Raw genomic sequence first — 17,760 nt, 5'->3', positions numbered from 1 at the left:
ATAGTTAAGCAAACCAAAAAAAAAAATATATATATACAATTCGTTTTTATCATGTGATAAGGTTATGTATGATGGGAAGTTCAAAATGAGGCCGGAACTCTGCTTTAACACCAGAGGACTGGCTGCCACAGTGATCACATGACTGGGAGCCCATCCTACCATCAAGATTGGTCTGAGACAGCATGTTCACTGTGCTGGGGACCCGCAATTGAGTGTGCTCTCAGCACAAAACAGGCATGCATATACAGATGCATCTCAAAAAATTTGAATATTATCAAAACGTTAATTTATTTCAGTAATTTAATTCAAAAAGTGAAACTCATATATTTTACATAGATGCGTTACACGCAGAGTGATATATTTCAAGCATGTCTTTCTTGTAATTTTGAGGATTATGGCTTAAAGCTAGTGAAACATTTTCTGTATTAAAAAACTTTTTTTTTTTTTTTTTACTAGCCTTATGTAATATTCTAATTTACTGAGATACGAAATTTTGGGTTTCCACTTGTAGATCATTCGTCAGTCATAATGACGCATTGCCAAATTATGTTTTCCCAGAGTTCCTGCAAGGGTTTTTTTTGTTCTTTCTGAAATTGGGCTTTAGTATCATGCTGCAGTTTTGGTGGTCGCCTAGAGCTTTGAAGGCAAACTGAACTAGCAAGAAGACGTCTGGAGCTGCTTGCTTTGTGGACTACAGGCCAACTTACAAGAAAAAGATGAGCCAGCATTTAGGGTAGTCAGGTGGTACTTCCTCAATGTTCCCCCTCCTCCTTGAGAGTCAAGTGTGAAGCACATAGGAGTCCTACCCTGGGGTGGGTTCTTTGGGCTAACCCTGTGAGTGGGTCCTTTGTGCTAACCCTTGCATGTGGGGTAACACTTTGCCCAAAGGCATGCTCACCAATGCCCGAGACCAGGCAGCAGCTGCGGGCATGTGTAAAGTCAAACATTTACAAGTGGATGTAAAACCACTTTGTCATGATCATACAATCCCCTCTGTTAGATAACTTTATGTTTCCCAGTGCATGTGCTTTATAAAAAAAATATGCTGATTTGTACCTTATTTCAGAGCGACCTCTCGGAGCACATGTGACTTCCCACCGCTCTCCTCTCCCAATCTGACAACTACAGTGGGAGGGGCAGAGAACACAGCAGGGAGGAGGGGAGGAATGATGGAGAGTGATGGGTGGTCATGTGAGCACCGAGAGGTGCTCTGAAATAGGGTACAAATTGGCATTTTTTTTTAAAGCACATACACTGGAGGACATAACGTTATCGAACATTGGGGATTGTATGATTATAACAAAGCTATGATAATAGCAGGAGGGGTGGGAAGCAGAGCGGCACTGTCACTAGCTGACAGGCAGGGAAGGGGGGAGAGAGTGGTCAGTTTACAGAGGGGAGGGCAGCACCAGGCAGGATCAGCCAGGTATTTTAGATTATACAAGGGGCCAAATTTACACAGCACAAGCACTGATCCTGTTCCCTTAAAGAATGAAAAACAGCAATTTCTTTTTTTTTTTAAGGTTACAAACAATTTAAGGCAGCCTCCCAACTCAGGGATGAGCCACATGTGTACAGTGCCCAAAGTACGGAGTTCCTTCTTAAGCTGCTTCATCTCATGTCCTATACTGATGTGTGTGTTGCATTCGGAGGGAAAGGCTAAACTTTTGCCAACTCTACCAGTTAGTGTACCTCTGTTACCTCACACCCAGTAACCAAAATGGGTTCCCATCGGGCACATAGCGCAAAACTCATCCCTGCTGTCACTTAACTCTTGTCTTCCTTACCTAGTGACCAGGCCATAGATCTCTGTAATGCTAGTCCACCCTTGTTTACCAGCAGAGATGGACAGTTAGGGAGAGAATCAAAGCATTGACCCCCTCGCTACCGGAGAACCCATCGCCTAACCAGATACCACACCAACGACTGGTTGCAATTTCTCCTAGCGATTACTTATGGCAACTACGTCTTTCTTCTTGTCTTGTTGAAGGAACCTCTGTTGTCGTGATGTTACACATACCCCATATTGTGGTTGTAGACCCACGTTTTTCAGTAATACACCATGACCTCACATACACCCCTTTGAATAACTTCAGACAAAGTTCTGAGCAGCTGAATCAGCTTTTATAGTAGATTTAGCACAACATGTATAACATGCAGTAACATTTGTTTCCTAACTAAACCTAAATATGGCTGCTCCTGGTTACCTGCACAGGTGAAGTCTATTGGAGAAGAGTCTGTGCTTGGCTATGCTCTAACCGAGAAGTCCATGTCCCTGGGTTCTTCTGGGGAATCAGCTTTCCAGAGCAGAATCAGCATTCCAGAGCAGACCATAGGTCCCAGCAAGCATCTAGTTGCATGTGTTCCCCATGTGCTTCACCTTGTGTTCCCCTGGGGCCCTTAGGATCTGGACCTCTTCCCATTTATAGAGCACAGGAGGGAGGCTGGACCCCAGAGAAAGCCCGTAAACACACTAGGGAAAGGCGGCAAACTATTAACCCTTTCCCTGTCCTAGGCAGCCAAGTGCTAACTAAATATGCAACAGGCAACCTGCCTACAAGCAATATCATGATAAAATGTTGCAATAAAAATAGCCTTACCAAAACCATTGGGGAGCCGACAATCCTGGCATTATCATTGACTATTGTTAAAAGCCTCAGAAGTTTTGGATCGTCGTAGTCAAAGCGATGACCAAGCAATATGGACACAATTATATTGGCCACAGCTGCATTCATTATCATAGTGTTTTCAAATGGTTTTCCTGAAATACAAGTGGAGATATTACAAAGAGCATAAAGTTTAGTAATAACAAACATAATTCTAAAAGAGAGCAAGGAAAGAAGGGGCTAACTTTAATTTGTTTAACAAATGCAGAAAATATCCTGCCTAGAAATGCGTAGGCCCGGAAAAAAACCCCAGAAAGATTGGAAAAAAAAAATGTTTCCATATTTTTTCAAAGTGTTTTTTGGGTTTTTTTTCCCTGACAAAATCAAAAAAGTGTAGAATATATTCTTTTACAACAATAAATAATGTATATATGACATTGCACTCAAACTGTATAACATGAAGACCCTAATGAAAGATTTTTGAGACGTTATATAAGGTTCTCTCAGCTCAAAACAAGCAAATCCTGGAATGAGGTTTAAGTAACATTGTACTTCTCAAACCAGAACAATTTGCATTTCTGCCACTAGGGGGCACTGCAGGTAACGGCTCCAGTTTAGTTTGCTTGTGGGATCCATCTTGTACCCCGTATGGTTGGGTGATTGTTGGGATACAAAAGATAGGTTGTGTCCTCTCTGGGTTTAATTGACAACTAAGAGGGTAAATTTGTCTGACAAATTAGTTTATTTTTATAACCTTTAGATGATTCATATTAATGTTCTCCACCACCACAGCATAATGTTTCCATATGGTCTTGTCAGTACATTGTTTTTTTCTTTTCCTCCTCTCTAGATGTTGGTCTCACCATTTTATTGAGTTTATAAACATTTCCACAGTGCAATGTCTGCTAAGAGCAAAGTTGAAATTTGGAAATATTGTGAGAAGAAATATTCTTTTTCAAATTCTATAAGGATGACAAAACACATCCTTGCATGTCAGAGGTGCCCTAAAGACATTAACCACTTGCCTATTGGGAACTTATACCCTCTTCTTAACTAGGCCAATTTTCAGCTTTCAGTGCTCTTACATATTAAATGACAATTACTCAGTCATGCAACACTGTACCTATATGAAATGTGTATCCTTTTTTTTCCACACAAATAGAGCTTTCTTTTGGTGGTATTTATTCACCACTGGAGTTTTTTTTTATTTTTTTGGGCTATAAATAAAAAAAACACTGAAAATTTAGTAAAAAAAAAAATGCATTTTTCTTAGTTTCGGTTATAACATTTTGTTATAACTTTTTGGAAATTAGTCATTTTTCTTCATAAATGTTGGCCAAAATACTTACTGCTACATATCTTTGGTAAAAATAATCAAATTAGTGTATAATATTTGGTCTTTGTGAAAGTTATAGAGTTTGCAAGATATGGTGCCAGTCATTGAAAATTGATCACACCTGATGTACTGATGGCCTATATCATTTCTTGAGATACTAACAAGCCAGGACAGTACAAATACTCCCAAATGACCATTTTTTGGAAAGTAGACATCCCAAGATACTTAGTAAGAGTCATATTAACAGTGTTATTTCTCTCACATGGCATATGCATACTTGCAACTACATCCCAAAATGCATTCTGCTACTCCTCCTGAGTATGGCGATACCACATGTGTGAGACTTTTTCACAGCCTGTCCCGTCGGGTCATAAATTACACATTTAATTACACATTTAATTTCTTAACATATTATATGAAGGCCCTGGAGCACCAGGACAATGGAAACGCTCCCAAAAAAATTACCCCATTTTGGAAAGCAAACACCCAAACACAAAATCTAGGAGGCATAATGCAACCAGGGATGGAGACGCCTTGCTTACAGCTTGGTGCCTCATCTAAAGTCCCACCGTGCGATTTTCGTGCGTTTTTGGTGGATGCAGTTTTTGATTTGACCCTAGTGTTTTCCGTATACAGGGATGGAGACCAATAGCATGACCTGCTTGTCTCACATAAAGTCCCAAAGGAAATAAGGGATTTCAAAGGCAGTGTGCTTTACAGGCCATGCCCCATATATAAAATCCCTTCCTATCCATATACTGCATCCACCAAGGGGATGGAGGTGTTATGCTTTTCAGCTGGTCTTCTCCAGTTTGCACCATGGTTATATTTTAACCTAATTATTTGAACTTTTTGAGACAATAGCCAGTCGTGCATGGGGATGGGTTGGGGGAGGTTGGGCTGTCTCCCTCTCACCTGTTCCCCATCCACCCATTAGCGGCCATGTGCCTCCAGTGTGAGGACACTAAATTAAGAGTGTAGGACTGCAGATTTAAACAGGGTGCCGTGACGTGGCTCTGCAGCTTTCACATGCGTTTGCAAATGTGTGTCAACTAAACCCCTGTTCTTTGTACCAAGAGACAGGTCTTATTTGGTTGGTGACAGACTGGAAGGTGAGTACATCAAACTGGGGGCTGGCTGACTTTCATGCACCTCTTACAATCCTTCAACCTCATTTTGTGTTTTGTTATAGGGATGGAGACGCCGGGCAACACCAGCTTGGGTCTCATCTAAAGTCCCACCTAGTCCAATATGTTTAAAGCAACCAGGGATGGAGACGCCTTGCTTACAGCTTGGTGCCTCATCTAAAGTCCCACCGTGCGATTTTCGTGCGTTTTTGGTGGATGCAGTTTTTGATTTGACCCTAGTGTTTTCCGTATACAGGGATGGAGACCAATAGCATGACCTGCTTGTCTCACATAAAGTCCCAAAGGAAATAAGGGATTTCAAAGGCAGTGTGCTTTACAGGCCATGCCCCATATATAAAATCCCTTCCTATCCATATACTGCATCCACCAAGGGGATGGAGGTGTAATGCTTTTCAGCTGGTCTTCTCCAGTTTGCACCATGGTTATATTTTAACCTAATTATTTGAACTTTTTGAGACAATAGCCAGTCGTGCATGGGGATGGGTTGGGGGAGGTTGGGCTGTCTCCCTCTCACCTGTTCCCCATCCACCCATTAGCGGCCATGTGCCTCCAGTGTGAGGACACTAAATTAAGAGTGTAGGACTGCAGATTTAAACAGGGTGCCGTGACGTGGCTCTGCAGCTTTCACATGCGTTTGCAAATGTGTGTCAACTAAACCCCTGTTCTTTGTACCAAGAGACAGGTCTTATTTGGTTGGTGACAGACTGGAAGGTGAGTACATCAAACTGGGGGCTGGCTGACTTTCATGCACCTCTTACAATCCTTCAACCTCATTTTGTGTTTTGTTATAGGGATGGAGACGCCGGGCAACACCAGCTTGGGTCTCATCTAAAGTCCCACCTAGTCCAATATGTTTATAACATTTTGTTATAACTTTTTGGAAATTAGTCATTTTTCTTCATAAATGTTGGCCAAAATATTTACTGCTACATATCTTTGGTAAAAATAATCAAATTAGTGTATAATATTTGGTCTTTGTGAAAGTTATAGAGTTTGCAAGATATGGTGCCAGTCATTGAAAATTGATCACACCTGATGTACTGATGGCCTATATCATTTCTTGAGATACTAACAAGCCAGGACAGTACAAATACTCCCAAATGACCATTTTTTGGAAAGTAGACATCCCAAGATACTTAGTAAGAGTCATATTAACAGTGTTATTTCTCTCACATGGCATATGCATACTTGCAACTACATCCCAAAATGCATTCTGCTACTCCTCCTGAGTATGGCGATACCACATGTGTGAGACTTTTTCACAGCCTGTCCCGTCGGGTCATAAATTACACATTTAATTACACATTTAATTTCTTAACATATTATATGAAGGCCCTGGAGCACCAGGACAATGGAAACGCTCCCAAAAAAATTACCCCATTTTGGAAAGCAAACACCCAAACACAAAATCTAGGAGGCATAATGCGTGTTTTGAAGGTGTAATTTTTTCTCCACAAGTTTTTGGAAAATGTGGAAAGAAAACCCTTTTTTTTTTTTTTTTTCACAAAGTTGTCAATTTATAAGATATTTCTGACACATAGCATGTACATACCAAAAATGACACCCCAAAATACATTCTTCTTCTAATGAGTATGATGTGAGACTTTCACACAGGCTGGCCATAAACAGAGGCCCAACATGCAGGTGTTCTAGGGACATAAATTACACATTTAAATTCCTGACTACCTATTACACTTTTTTGAGGCACTGTAGTGGCACTGATGAGGCATGAATGATGAGGCAGTGGTTACCTGTTCTCGTGTATAATTGAAATGTTCTTAACATATACAGTCCTTGCTATTCCATTTGTTATAAAAAAAAAATCAGAAAATCTGAGGACAGTCCCCGGACTAAGTTTGTCCCCGGCACCCCCAAAATTTCTTTAAGCACCCTCTTAGCACCCCCAAAGTTCAGATGCCACTACTTGCATGTGTTAATTTTTTTTTTTTGTACCTGCACATCCACTGTTGATGCCAGAAGGCCAAGGGATACAGCTGCTCTGACCACATAAGCCGATAATCTTTAGTTAGACCTGGCAGCCTGATTTCAGAGGTGGATTGATATACAGCCTCTTTGCCGCTTCCTCAGCCAATGTGAAAGCATAGTACATGCCTCCTTCCTCAGCCTGCCTCATTTGACTTCTAAGTTAAGCTGTATCAGGAGAAGGTAAACTCTGCACCCTGTACATCGCACACCCCTGAACTCTGCACTCTGTGCATTGTGCACCCTATGAACTCTGCACTCTGTACATAGTGCACCTCTGCGCTTCTTTGGTAGAAATAAAATACAAAATATGCATTGAAACATTTTCCTTCTTATCTTCTTAACATTTGGTAGTCATATCCCCAAAAAATTCTAAGAGGTATCTTTTTTTTTTTTTTTAACCTCCTGGACAAAATGTGAGAAATAACGTATATATCATAAATCAATCCATAAACACATACCACATACACTGCATACAGCATTTGAAGAAAATATGCTCATAAAATAGTTTATCATTTGCCATTTAACCACTTGCCGACCAGTCAGTGGGACTGTACTGCGGCAAAGTGGCACGATTCCGTCCAGCGGCATAAACCTACGTCGCTGGACTCCTCCCCCTGTAGGCGGCGCTTGCGCGCCGTCGGAGGCGCGCTCCCGCTGTTTTCAGTCACAGCGGGAGTCGGGCCAGGGGAGAAGCGGCGGCGATCGCTGCTGCTCTTCCCTGATTGTCGGGGAATCTAGTTTGGAGATCTGCCCGCTTGTGTAAACAGAGCGGGCGGATCTCCTAAGTGACAAGGAGTGACAGATTGCAGTGTTCAGCATAGCTGAACCTGCAATCTGTCCCTGTGTCACTCAGTCACCTCCCCCCACACATGTTAGTAAGCACCAGGCATACATTAACCCCTCCCTCTCCAATAAAGTTAACCCCTTCCCTGCCAGTGTCATTTTTACAGTAACAGTGCATATTTATAGCACTGATTACTGTAGAAATGTCACTGGTACCCCCAAAAGTGTCAAAAATGTCAGTCAAGGGTCCGATCTGTCCGCCGCAATGTCGCAGTCCCGCAAAAAAAATTGCAGATCGCCGCCATTACGCGTTAAAAAAAAACACCAAAAATGACAGAAATCTTTACCTTAGTTAGAAAACGCAATAACTTTTGTGCAAACCAATCAAAATATGCTTATTGTGACTTTTTTTTTTACCAAACATAGGTAGCAGAACACAAATTGGCCAAACATTTTAAAAAATTTTGATTTTTACATTTTTTGGGGGAATTTCATATAAAAAATTTTAAAAATATTGTTATTTTTTCAAAAGAAACGCTCTTTTTTTGTTTATAGCACAAAAAGTAAAAATCATACAGGTGATCAAATACTACCAAAAGAAAGCTCTGTTTGTGGGAAAAAAGGATGTAAATTTAGTTTGGGTACAGCGTCGCACGACCGCGCAATTGTCAGTTAAATTCGCACAGCGCCGAATCGCAAAAAGTGGCCTGGACGTAAGACAGCAAAATACTCCGGTGGTAAAGTGGTTAAAAAAAAAAAAAATATGTCCCTGGATTTCATTTTAAAAATCTGGTCACCTTATGATGGGGCTTGTGACTAGTACTTGCTAACAAGGAACTAAACCTTAACTAACACAAGATCCCAATAAGGAGGACCTTAGGCCCTGACTTCTAAAGAAATGGATCTCACACATGAAAATTATGTCAATGTAAGGAGACAAAGGGAGAATTTCCCTAAGTGTGTGAGAGGCCAGAATAATCTGAACAAAAAAACTGTAGATGTAGATGTAGTATGGCCTTTCTCCTAAATACAGTTGTGGAAATATATACAGATAGTAAGAATATATGGGATTGTGGAACTTTAGAACTTTCAACCACACTACTGACCTTTGTAGGCTTTAAAAAAGTTTATCAAATTTTGGCACTCTTCAGTGATCTTATCTTCGATTGTTCTTTTCCCCATCCCGAAATCTCGCAGTGTAGAAAGAGTGAATCTTCTCATGGCTTTCCAGTTGTTACCATTGGAAAATATAAGGCCTGAATAAAAAATAACACATCCATTCTATTAGTCTAAAGAGAAACTCTAGGCAACAAGTGAACTGCCTAAAACCCAGCTGAAGGTTTTTTTTTTTTTTTTTTTTTACTACTGTAATGCAGTTAAGCTTCATAAATGGCAATAAATGTAATCTTTTTTTTTTTTTAATATACTCTATCACTGTGCTGTAGCAGGGGGTTAAAATGCAACTTAAAAGATTTTTTCTACTCATCAACACTCATGATCCCTGCGCAGTGCTGTTGATTTCCAGCTTGCTACCAGCACGGGGCATCTTAGCCCTTGCTGCAGCACAACAGTACAGTAAAAAAAATAAATGTACCCACCCTGCCGTATGCAGGAGTGTCTACGTTTTTGTTCTCCATGTCTGCAGTCAGCCAATGACAGTGTGCAGTCTCTGTCTCTGTCCCCTAAATTTAGCTTGGTTGTCAGTTTTCCCTTCTGTGGCATTGTCACCTCTGGTAATAGTATGAGATCACACAATAGGTCTGGATTATGGAAGTGCATGTCTTTTCTCAGCATACCAACAGGTATTTCCTGTGCCAGTGGTGCATTATGGATAGGGTATAAATATTTGTGACTGGCTGAAGCAAGCTCTTTTCCTCCCTGGCTCTGGCCTGGGGACAGTGCCGGGACAAGGATGCCAAACTGCGCCCCCCCTTCCCTTAGGGTTAGGGTCAAGGCACCCCCCATCAATGCAATAAACCATTGCAACCAGGGCAACTATCCCTCCTGTCCCCCCCCCCCCTTGTCCCGGCCCTGCCTGGGGAGAATGCATGTGATGGCGCTGCTGCTTTAGGCCTGCATGTATGCCTCAAGGGGCCAGGATGTGATTAGGCTAAGAGCTGAGTGCTGGTGTTGCTGATTTACTGGAGGCAAGATAGGGTCCCACAGGGCTTATTTGAAGAAGCTGAAGCTAAGGGCTGATTGGCTACCATGTACAACTGTACCTTTAGTAAATCTCCACCATGGTGACTAGCTGTCTCTTTTGGAGAAGTTTAGGAACAGGATGAAGATCCATGGAGTTTGGTTTACTCTCTTGTAAACAAGGGTACTGTTGCTACTGGGGATGATTAAAAGAGAGTTCCAGCACAGGATTCGGTCTCAATTTAAAGCAGAACTAAAGTCCCGCTGAAAAAAACCTGTGAGGAGGCAGGCTTTTTATTGCAGAAGAGACATCCCCTACCTGTCCATCTCATCCCGCACTGTAAACCGAGCTGTGCATGAGCAGCTCAACTTACAGTGCCTGGCCAGTCTCCGAGTGCTGGCAGTAGTAACATCAATCCCTGCCAGCCAATGAGGAGGCCTGAAGACCGGCATTTAGATGAGGATGCCGATGCCGGTTCAGGACCATTGGACAGGTAAATATGGGGACGGTAGTTTTGCTTTAAAGGCACTTTTGCTGTACTGTGCTGTATGAAGTGACGGAATTCTGTTTTAACCTAAGCATCTAACCATCTCTCCCATGGACTGTGAATAATTAAAATCCTTTTTTTTTCACATGTTGGCGCCAAGCACATGCAAATATACGGCCTCTCATTGACACAGCAGCTGCATATTTTCATGCAATAGTGCCAACAGAGCAGACCGGCGGCTCACAGAAAGCAGCGATCAGGAGATTTTTCTGATCATGTAACCGCCATGACAGCCAATCACGGCGGTCACTTGGCCATAAGCCCCACCCAACCTCCCGGCATTTATAACCCCTTCAAAGGGCCAGCGGGAGGTGGCACCAAGGGTTATATCTAAAAGTGACTGGCATCCATCTATCTACATATCCCACAATGCCTAAGTGATCTACCCCTGAGGTAAATGTCAACCTACCCTGTCTCTGGGGTACCACCACTTTTCCAGTGCTCAGGGGGTGCTACATTTTTTACAAAAAAGGCACATTAACCACTTTACCACCGGAGGATTTTGCTGTCTTCCGTCCAGGCCACTTTTTGCGATTCGGCGCTGTGCGACTTCAACTGACAATTGCGCGGTCGTGCGACGCCGTACCCAAACGAAATTTACGTCCTTTTTTTCCCACAAACAGAGCTTTCTTTTGGTGGTATTTGATCACCTGTGCGATTTTTACTTTTTGCGCTATAAACAAAAAAAGAGCGTTTATTTTGAAAAAATAACAATATTTTTCACATTTTTTTATATGAAATTCCCCCCAAAAAAGATGTAAAAACCAATTTTTTTAAAAGTTTTTGGCCAATTTGTTTTATGCTACATATGTTTGGTAAAAAAAATCGCAATAAGCGTATTTTGATTGGTTTGCGCAAAAGTTATTGCGTTTACTAACAAAGGGAAAGATTTCTGTCATTTTTGGTGTTTTTTTTTTTAACGCGTAATGGCGGCGATCTGCGATTTTTTTTTGCGGGACTGCGACATTGCGGCGGACAGACCGGACCCCTGACTGACATTTTTGACACTTTTGGGGGTACCAGTGACATTACTGCAGTAATCAGTGCTATATATATGCACTGTTACTGTAAAAATGACACTGGCAGGGAAGGGGTTAATTTTATTGGAGAGGGAGGGGTTAATGTATGCCTGGTGCTTACTGACGTGTAGGGGGGGAGGTGACTATGTGATTCATGGACAGATCGGATGTCCAGCTATGCTGAACAGTCCGATCTGTCACTCCCTGTCACTATGGAGATCCGCCCGCTGTGTTTACACACAGCGGGCGGATCTCCAGACTCGATCCCCGACGATCGGGTAAGAGCAGCGGCGATCGCCGCTGCTCCTCCCCTGGCCCGACTCCCGCTGTGAATGAAAACAGCGGGAGCGAGCCTCCGGCGGCGCGCAAGCGCCGCCCAGAAGGGGAGGAGTCCAGTCACGTTAATACTACGTGACTGGACGGGAACGAGCCACTCTGCCGCAGTAGTATTACTGTGAGCGGTAGTAGAGTGGTTAATTACTGTTCATACAGCTTGTACCAATTTACTTTATTTTGTGATCTGTGAAATCCATTGCAGCCATAATTTACAAAGCTTTTTTCATGGTAAGTGGGAAGTCCTGCCTTCTGATGCCACTGCTGTGTCGATTGCTTACATCTATGGATTTTTATAAGTGCTATACCTTTTACCTTGCATCAAGGGCTCCTTCTCATGTGCAGACATCTGACAGACAGTGCAAAGGCTTTATGTCATCTCCTCACTTCCTGATTTAACCAAGTAAATACTGCACTATTGCATGGCACGTGGTTGCGAGCGGTTGAGGTTCAGCCCCATAGACTTGCATTAGTCTTCAGCAGCAATAACACCTTCCAAATGGGACATGCTGTTTAATTTTTGCAGCTGGCTGCAAAGCACAACAGTACATGTACAGGTTCAGGTGGGCAATTGAGAAGTGGAAAAACACTGGCTCTAACACCTGATTTTCCTGACCCCTAGACACACATGTGAATGAAGCCTTCAAATCCTGTCTATAATAAATATTGGAGCAGTTCCCACCTCAAATAAGCAGCTGTGGTGCATTGAGACAGCAACATGTAGCTGCCTTGGTGGGGTTTATGTAGTGTGAAATGAAAATTGCCTGCCTAGTATGTTTTACCACTGCACCAGAAATGCACTATGAAAATTTGGGGTCTTTTGATGTGCAACCTTGTCAACTCACCCCAAAAACTATTCACATGACCAGTATGTTCCGTTAGTTCTCTGAATAGTAATTTGTAAAAAAAAAAGTAGAACACATTAAAAACATTTATATACCATGTTCCTTAAACATGTCATGAAAAACTGGTATAAGTGGTCTTCCAGAAAACTTGTTGGCGTGGTTGACCAGCGCATCTTTCACTGTCTCATAGCCACACAGCACAACCATTTTCTGAGATCCTATCTGTAGACTGTATATTGAACCATATTTTTCAGCCAGCTACAAAAAAAATGATTAAAAGAATTTAGAACCGTATAGTGTATATCGACACAAAGAACTTGTTCACATAAAAATAAAATATTTAAAACCTAAATCCAGCCATTTTTTAACTGCATCATTAGTGGGAACCTGGGTGATCGTGGCTAGTTGCAACAACATCGAAGGAGCATAGCCACGGAGTGAGTTTAGAAGCTCCCATGGACCTATCTACAAACCATGGGTCCACATAGCAAAATTATAAAATCCCCTTAAAGCACCAGACATTTTGATAACCTTTTTTAATATGTGCTTTTAGTGCTGGTGGCCTGCTGCCCCATTATTGTTACCTATTTTTATTTTCTATCAACTGGTGTTCTGTGCTCCCCTTTCTATTTTATTCCCTTTTACATTGATGGTCAGTGGAAAGCCCTCATGATACCTCCTGTTAACATCCTTTTTCATTACATATTCAGGTGCCTCCATTGCATAGAAATGATCAATTACACCAAGACAGGGTGGTACTGTTGGTGTATGAACGGTAAAAAACAGTGCTACATCCTCATGATTAAAGTATATATACATAAAGTGGGAAATATGGACTTTGTGAAAATAAAATGTGTACTTTTTTAATATCTGTGTCTTCAATTTATATAAAAACACATGTATACATGATAAAACATTACAATATAGACAACACAAATGATTATTTAACCCACTCTGGCCATTGAAATCAAGGCCAGTGGGAAAATAAAACCCGGTGATGTCCTGCTGCAGGGATAAAATGTGATGTAAAACTATCAACAAGCTCAACATGTTTCTAGATATTTCACTTCTTCAGGAGCTTACTTTCTTTTATATTCTTTTATACATTCTATAAGATGAAAACATATCAATGAATACACAGGTTAAGGACAAAATTCACATATATACAATATCTTAAACGTGTAGATAAACAATACCAAGTGAGTTATTAAAGGGTAAATTCATACTAGGTCTGAGAACCCTAGACCAAAACCAGCATGCATATAGGGCAGAGGCAGATGTGGGGACACACCGGGTATCAAAACACAACATATATATAAAAATATGATTATTAACCACCTGTAAAATATAGTAGAAATGGGGGGGGGGGGGACTGCTGTGTAAAAGTTGTTTATAGAGCAGAGACCATCACCATTTTACAAGCTGCATTTTAATATCATAGAAAGTGCCCTATCAGGATCAGTGTACTCAGGACCAGTAGTTTTACAAGGTAGAAAAGGGCTGGTATGTTTGTCTTTAAAACACTTGCAGAGTTGAGAATGTCTTCTGAAAAAGGGAATTTATATATTATAATAATGATTATATGATTGTATGTATAGGTCGACCAGGGGGAAGAGATGGGGGATAGAGGAAGAGGGGGAGGGGGGGAGGGGGAAAAAGAAGGAAGGAGGGAGAAAAGAAAAGGGGGGGGGGCTTTGTGGGTGAAGCATGGTCAGGACTTATGAATGAAATTCATACTAATTGTAATACTACCATTAGGAATGATTTGGATTTTAATCAATATATAGCTAAAGCCAAATATCTCCTTAAAAAGAAGTCCAATTTGAATTGGCATATTGCATTTTTTCAGAAGTACGTACAAGACAATATATGTCCAATAGGCCTTTGAATCCAAATCTTCCCCTCATTTAAAAATGTGACCCCTGAATTTAAAAATACCTGGGAACTCACACTGACAAAATGTAGCTTAGAGGCTTTTTAATCTGCTGATGTCTCAATATACAGAAGATATGCAATCTTTAGATCAAGAACTCCTAGCTCTCCATACCCAATTTGAAGCTACAAAAATCATATCCATTTTGATAAGAGATGGCAGGAAGTTAAGGATTATCTTAATAAACCTAATAAGGACATTACTCAGAAAAAACATACCAAAATGTCCAAAGATAGGGTAGCCTTCACTGAGGGCTACGCCTATCGTTGGCAGGATTCTACACACCCCAGGAGACTGGGCAATGCACACAGAATATCAGGACCAAATCAGACAACTATCCCTAGGGAGGAGGAGACTGAATCTGACTCTTCTTTATCTATTTCATCGACACAATCCACAATAACCAAACCCACTTCTTCATGGTCCAACTACAATGTGGGTCTACGAAAAAGGAACTATAATGGCTGAAGCCATCAGACACGCTACCCTAAGAAACGCCCTGAGGATCATGCTAAACACACCACACTGCCCATTATCCATCACAGCGAGCAAACTAAACATGGGTGTGTACCACTGGGACCTTTGGTACCCCAGCGTGACACATACCTAGGTCCTATTGCTACACAGGCCCTACAGTTACTACACAATCAGTCGACTTTGGTGAAATTCTTGGGGGTATGTGAAGAAGGTGATGTGGAACTCTGAGCTATTGTGGAGGGGACCAATTTGATGTCATCTCTAGCTATGATTCCTAGCACTCCTTCACCTACACAGATGACCTCTACCACTCTCAACTCTTCTAATACCAAACAAACCACTCCTGATGCTCATTTAATGCAAATGGGCACACAATCAACAAATGTTCAACAGGCTTCTATGAACCCACTTCCAACTTAGAATTGAGTGGGATTAATCTCTCCCCCTAATAACCAGGAACCTGACCTTTAAAAATATGTATGATGAAGATTGAAAACGACTGAAAAAGGACAGAGAACTGAACATTTTACTATGGAGGACTTTCGAGCACTCCGGGTCTTAATATTACTTCTTGAAGAAAATGGGCTCTCTGAGACCAATGAGTCTGTATCTAACACCCAATCTTCATATTCCGATTCCTCCCAAACCACTACATGCCCTAAGATGACTGTGGGTAACCGCTTTAAACTCAAATCCCAAAAACTCCCAGATTTAACAACTAATCCCCATGTTTGGGCATTTCTTACAGCCACTGTCCATGACATCAAATGCATGCTTATTGGCCCTCTCCATAGCAACTTTTCTCCTTTACAACATCAGGCCTTGACCAAACTCCGGAGTCATCCGGATTTGGTCATTAAACCTTCTGATAAGGGAGGACATATTGTTCTGCTTATCCATGAACAATATGAATGAATGTGTTTTTGGATATTCTTTCCAATAGACAATTGTACCAACAAATTTCTCTGGCCCAAACTATAGAGTTCCAAGAAGGGCCACCTGGCCATAGGGCAGACCGGGCATATGCCCGGTGGGCCGAGGCCTCTGCTCCGGGCGCATGATTTGCACTAGTGAAGTGTCCCTCCGCTCTGATGCCAATTGCCGCTGGCCTCTCCATGGCAGATTCCGTAGAGAGGGCCGGCCGCGGCATTACCGGCCGTCGGCCGCTACCGCGTATTCTTCTAGCCGCCCGCCCCGGGTTACGGGTATGTTCCCGACTCCCCGTCACTCCTAAGGCACTGTTTGGGCTGGCCGCTCATTGAGACCGGCTCCGCAGCCACCCAGCGTAGCTATGGAGGGGTGGACCAGGTGACCGTATCTCACTGTGAAGGGGGTGGAGCTAGAGGGAACCCCTTCTGCCTGTCGGGTTGAGAAGAAGCGGGAACGGGAAGTGTCTCTGGCTCTGCTGCTGCACGCACCGCAGACAACAACGAACACACCACCTAAGCCAAGGCCGGCTGCAAGGTAAGAAAAGGGCATCCCATCCCTCCCTCCCACTGCCACCCCTCTCCTTGATCCCACCATCCCTCCCACCGCCACCCCTGTCCTGGATCCCACCATCCCTCCCACTGCCACCCCTGTCCTGGATCCCACCATCCCTCCCACTGCCACCCCTGTCCTGGATCCCACCATCCCTCACACTGCCACCCCTCTCCTGGATCCCACCATCCCTCACACTGCCACCCCTCTCCTGGATCCCACCATCCCACACACTGCCACCCCTCTCCTGGATCCCACCATCCCTCACACTGCCACCCCTCTCCTGGATCCCACCATCCCTCCCACCGCCACCCCTCTCCTGGATCCCACCATCCCTCACACTGCCACCCCTCTCCTGAATCCCACCATCCCTCCCACCGCCACCCCTCTCCTGGATCCCACCATCCCTCCCACCGCCACCCCTGTCCTGGATCCCACCATCCCTCACACTGCCACCCCTCTTCTGGATCCCACCATCCCTCCCACCGCCACCCCTCTCCTGGATCTCACCATCCCTCACACTGCCATCCCTCTCCTGGATCCCACCATCCCCCTCCCACCGCCACCCCTCTCCTGGATCCCCCCATCCCTCCCACTGCTACCCCTCTCCTGGATCCCACCATCCCTCCCACCGCCACCCCTGTCCTGGATCCCAGCATCCCTCCCACCGCCACCCCTGTCCTGGATCCCAGCATCCCTACCACCGCCACCCCTCTCCTGGATCCCACCATCCCTCCCACCGCCACCCCTCTCCTGGATCCCACCATCCCTCCCACCGCTACCCCTCTCCTGGATCCTAGCATCCCTCCCACCGCCACCCCTCTCCTGGATCCCACCATCCCTCCCACCGCCATCTCTCCCCTGGATCCCACCATCCCTCTCACTGCCACCCCTCTCCTGGATCCCACCATCCCTCCCACCGCCATCTCTCTCCTGGATCCCACCATCCCTCTCACTGCCACCCCTCTCCTGGATTCCACCATCCCTCACACTGCCACCCCTGTCCTGGATCCCACCATCCCTCCCACCGCCATCCCTTTGCTGGATCCCAGCATCCCTCCCACCGCCATCTCTCTCCTGGATCCCACCATCCCTCCCACCACTACCCCTCTCCTGGATCCCAGCATC

The 17,760-nt window shown here is 43.6% G+C and overlaps 1 protein-coding gene across 1 annotated transcript in view; it reads right to left on the bottom strand.

Moving 5' to 3' along the window:
• Positions 1 to 17,760, bottom strand: part of LOC309549029 (cytochrome P450 2K4-like) — a 127,284-nt gene that overhangs the window by 73,399 nt on the left and 36,125 nt on the right. Inside the window, exons 3-5 of the mRNA XM_082248970.1 lie at positions 12,839 to 13,001; positions 8,966 to 9,115; positions 2,601 to 2,761 (exon numbers count right to left, since the gene is read on the bottom strand). Coding sequence (XP_082105096.1) covers positions 2,601 to 2,761; positions 8,966 to 9,115; positions 12,839 to 13,001 — 474 coding nt within the window. The remainder of the gene's footprint in view (positions 1 to 2,600; positions 2,762 to 8,965; positions 9,116 to 12,838; positions 13,002 to 17,760) is intronic.

Source organism: Pelophylax lessonae (genome assembly GCF_965119305.1).
Source record: "Pelophylax lessonae genome assembly, chromosome: 3".
NCBI classification, from domain to species: domain Eukaryota; kingdom Metazoa; phylum Chordata; class Amphibia; order Anura; family Ranidae; genus Pelophylax; species Pelophylax lessonae.
This window is presented reverse-complemented; position numbering and strand designations above follow the sequence as displayed.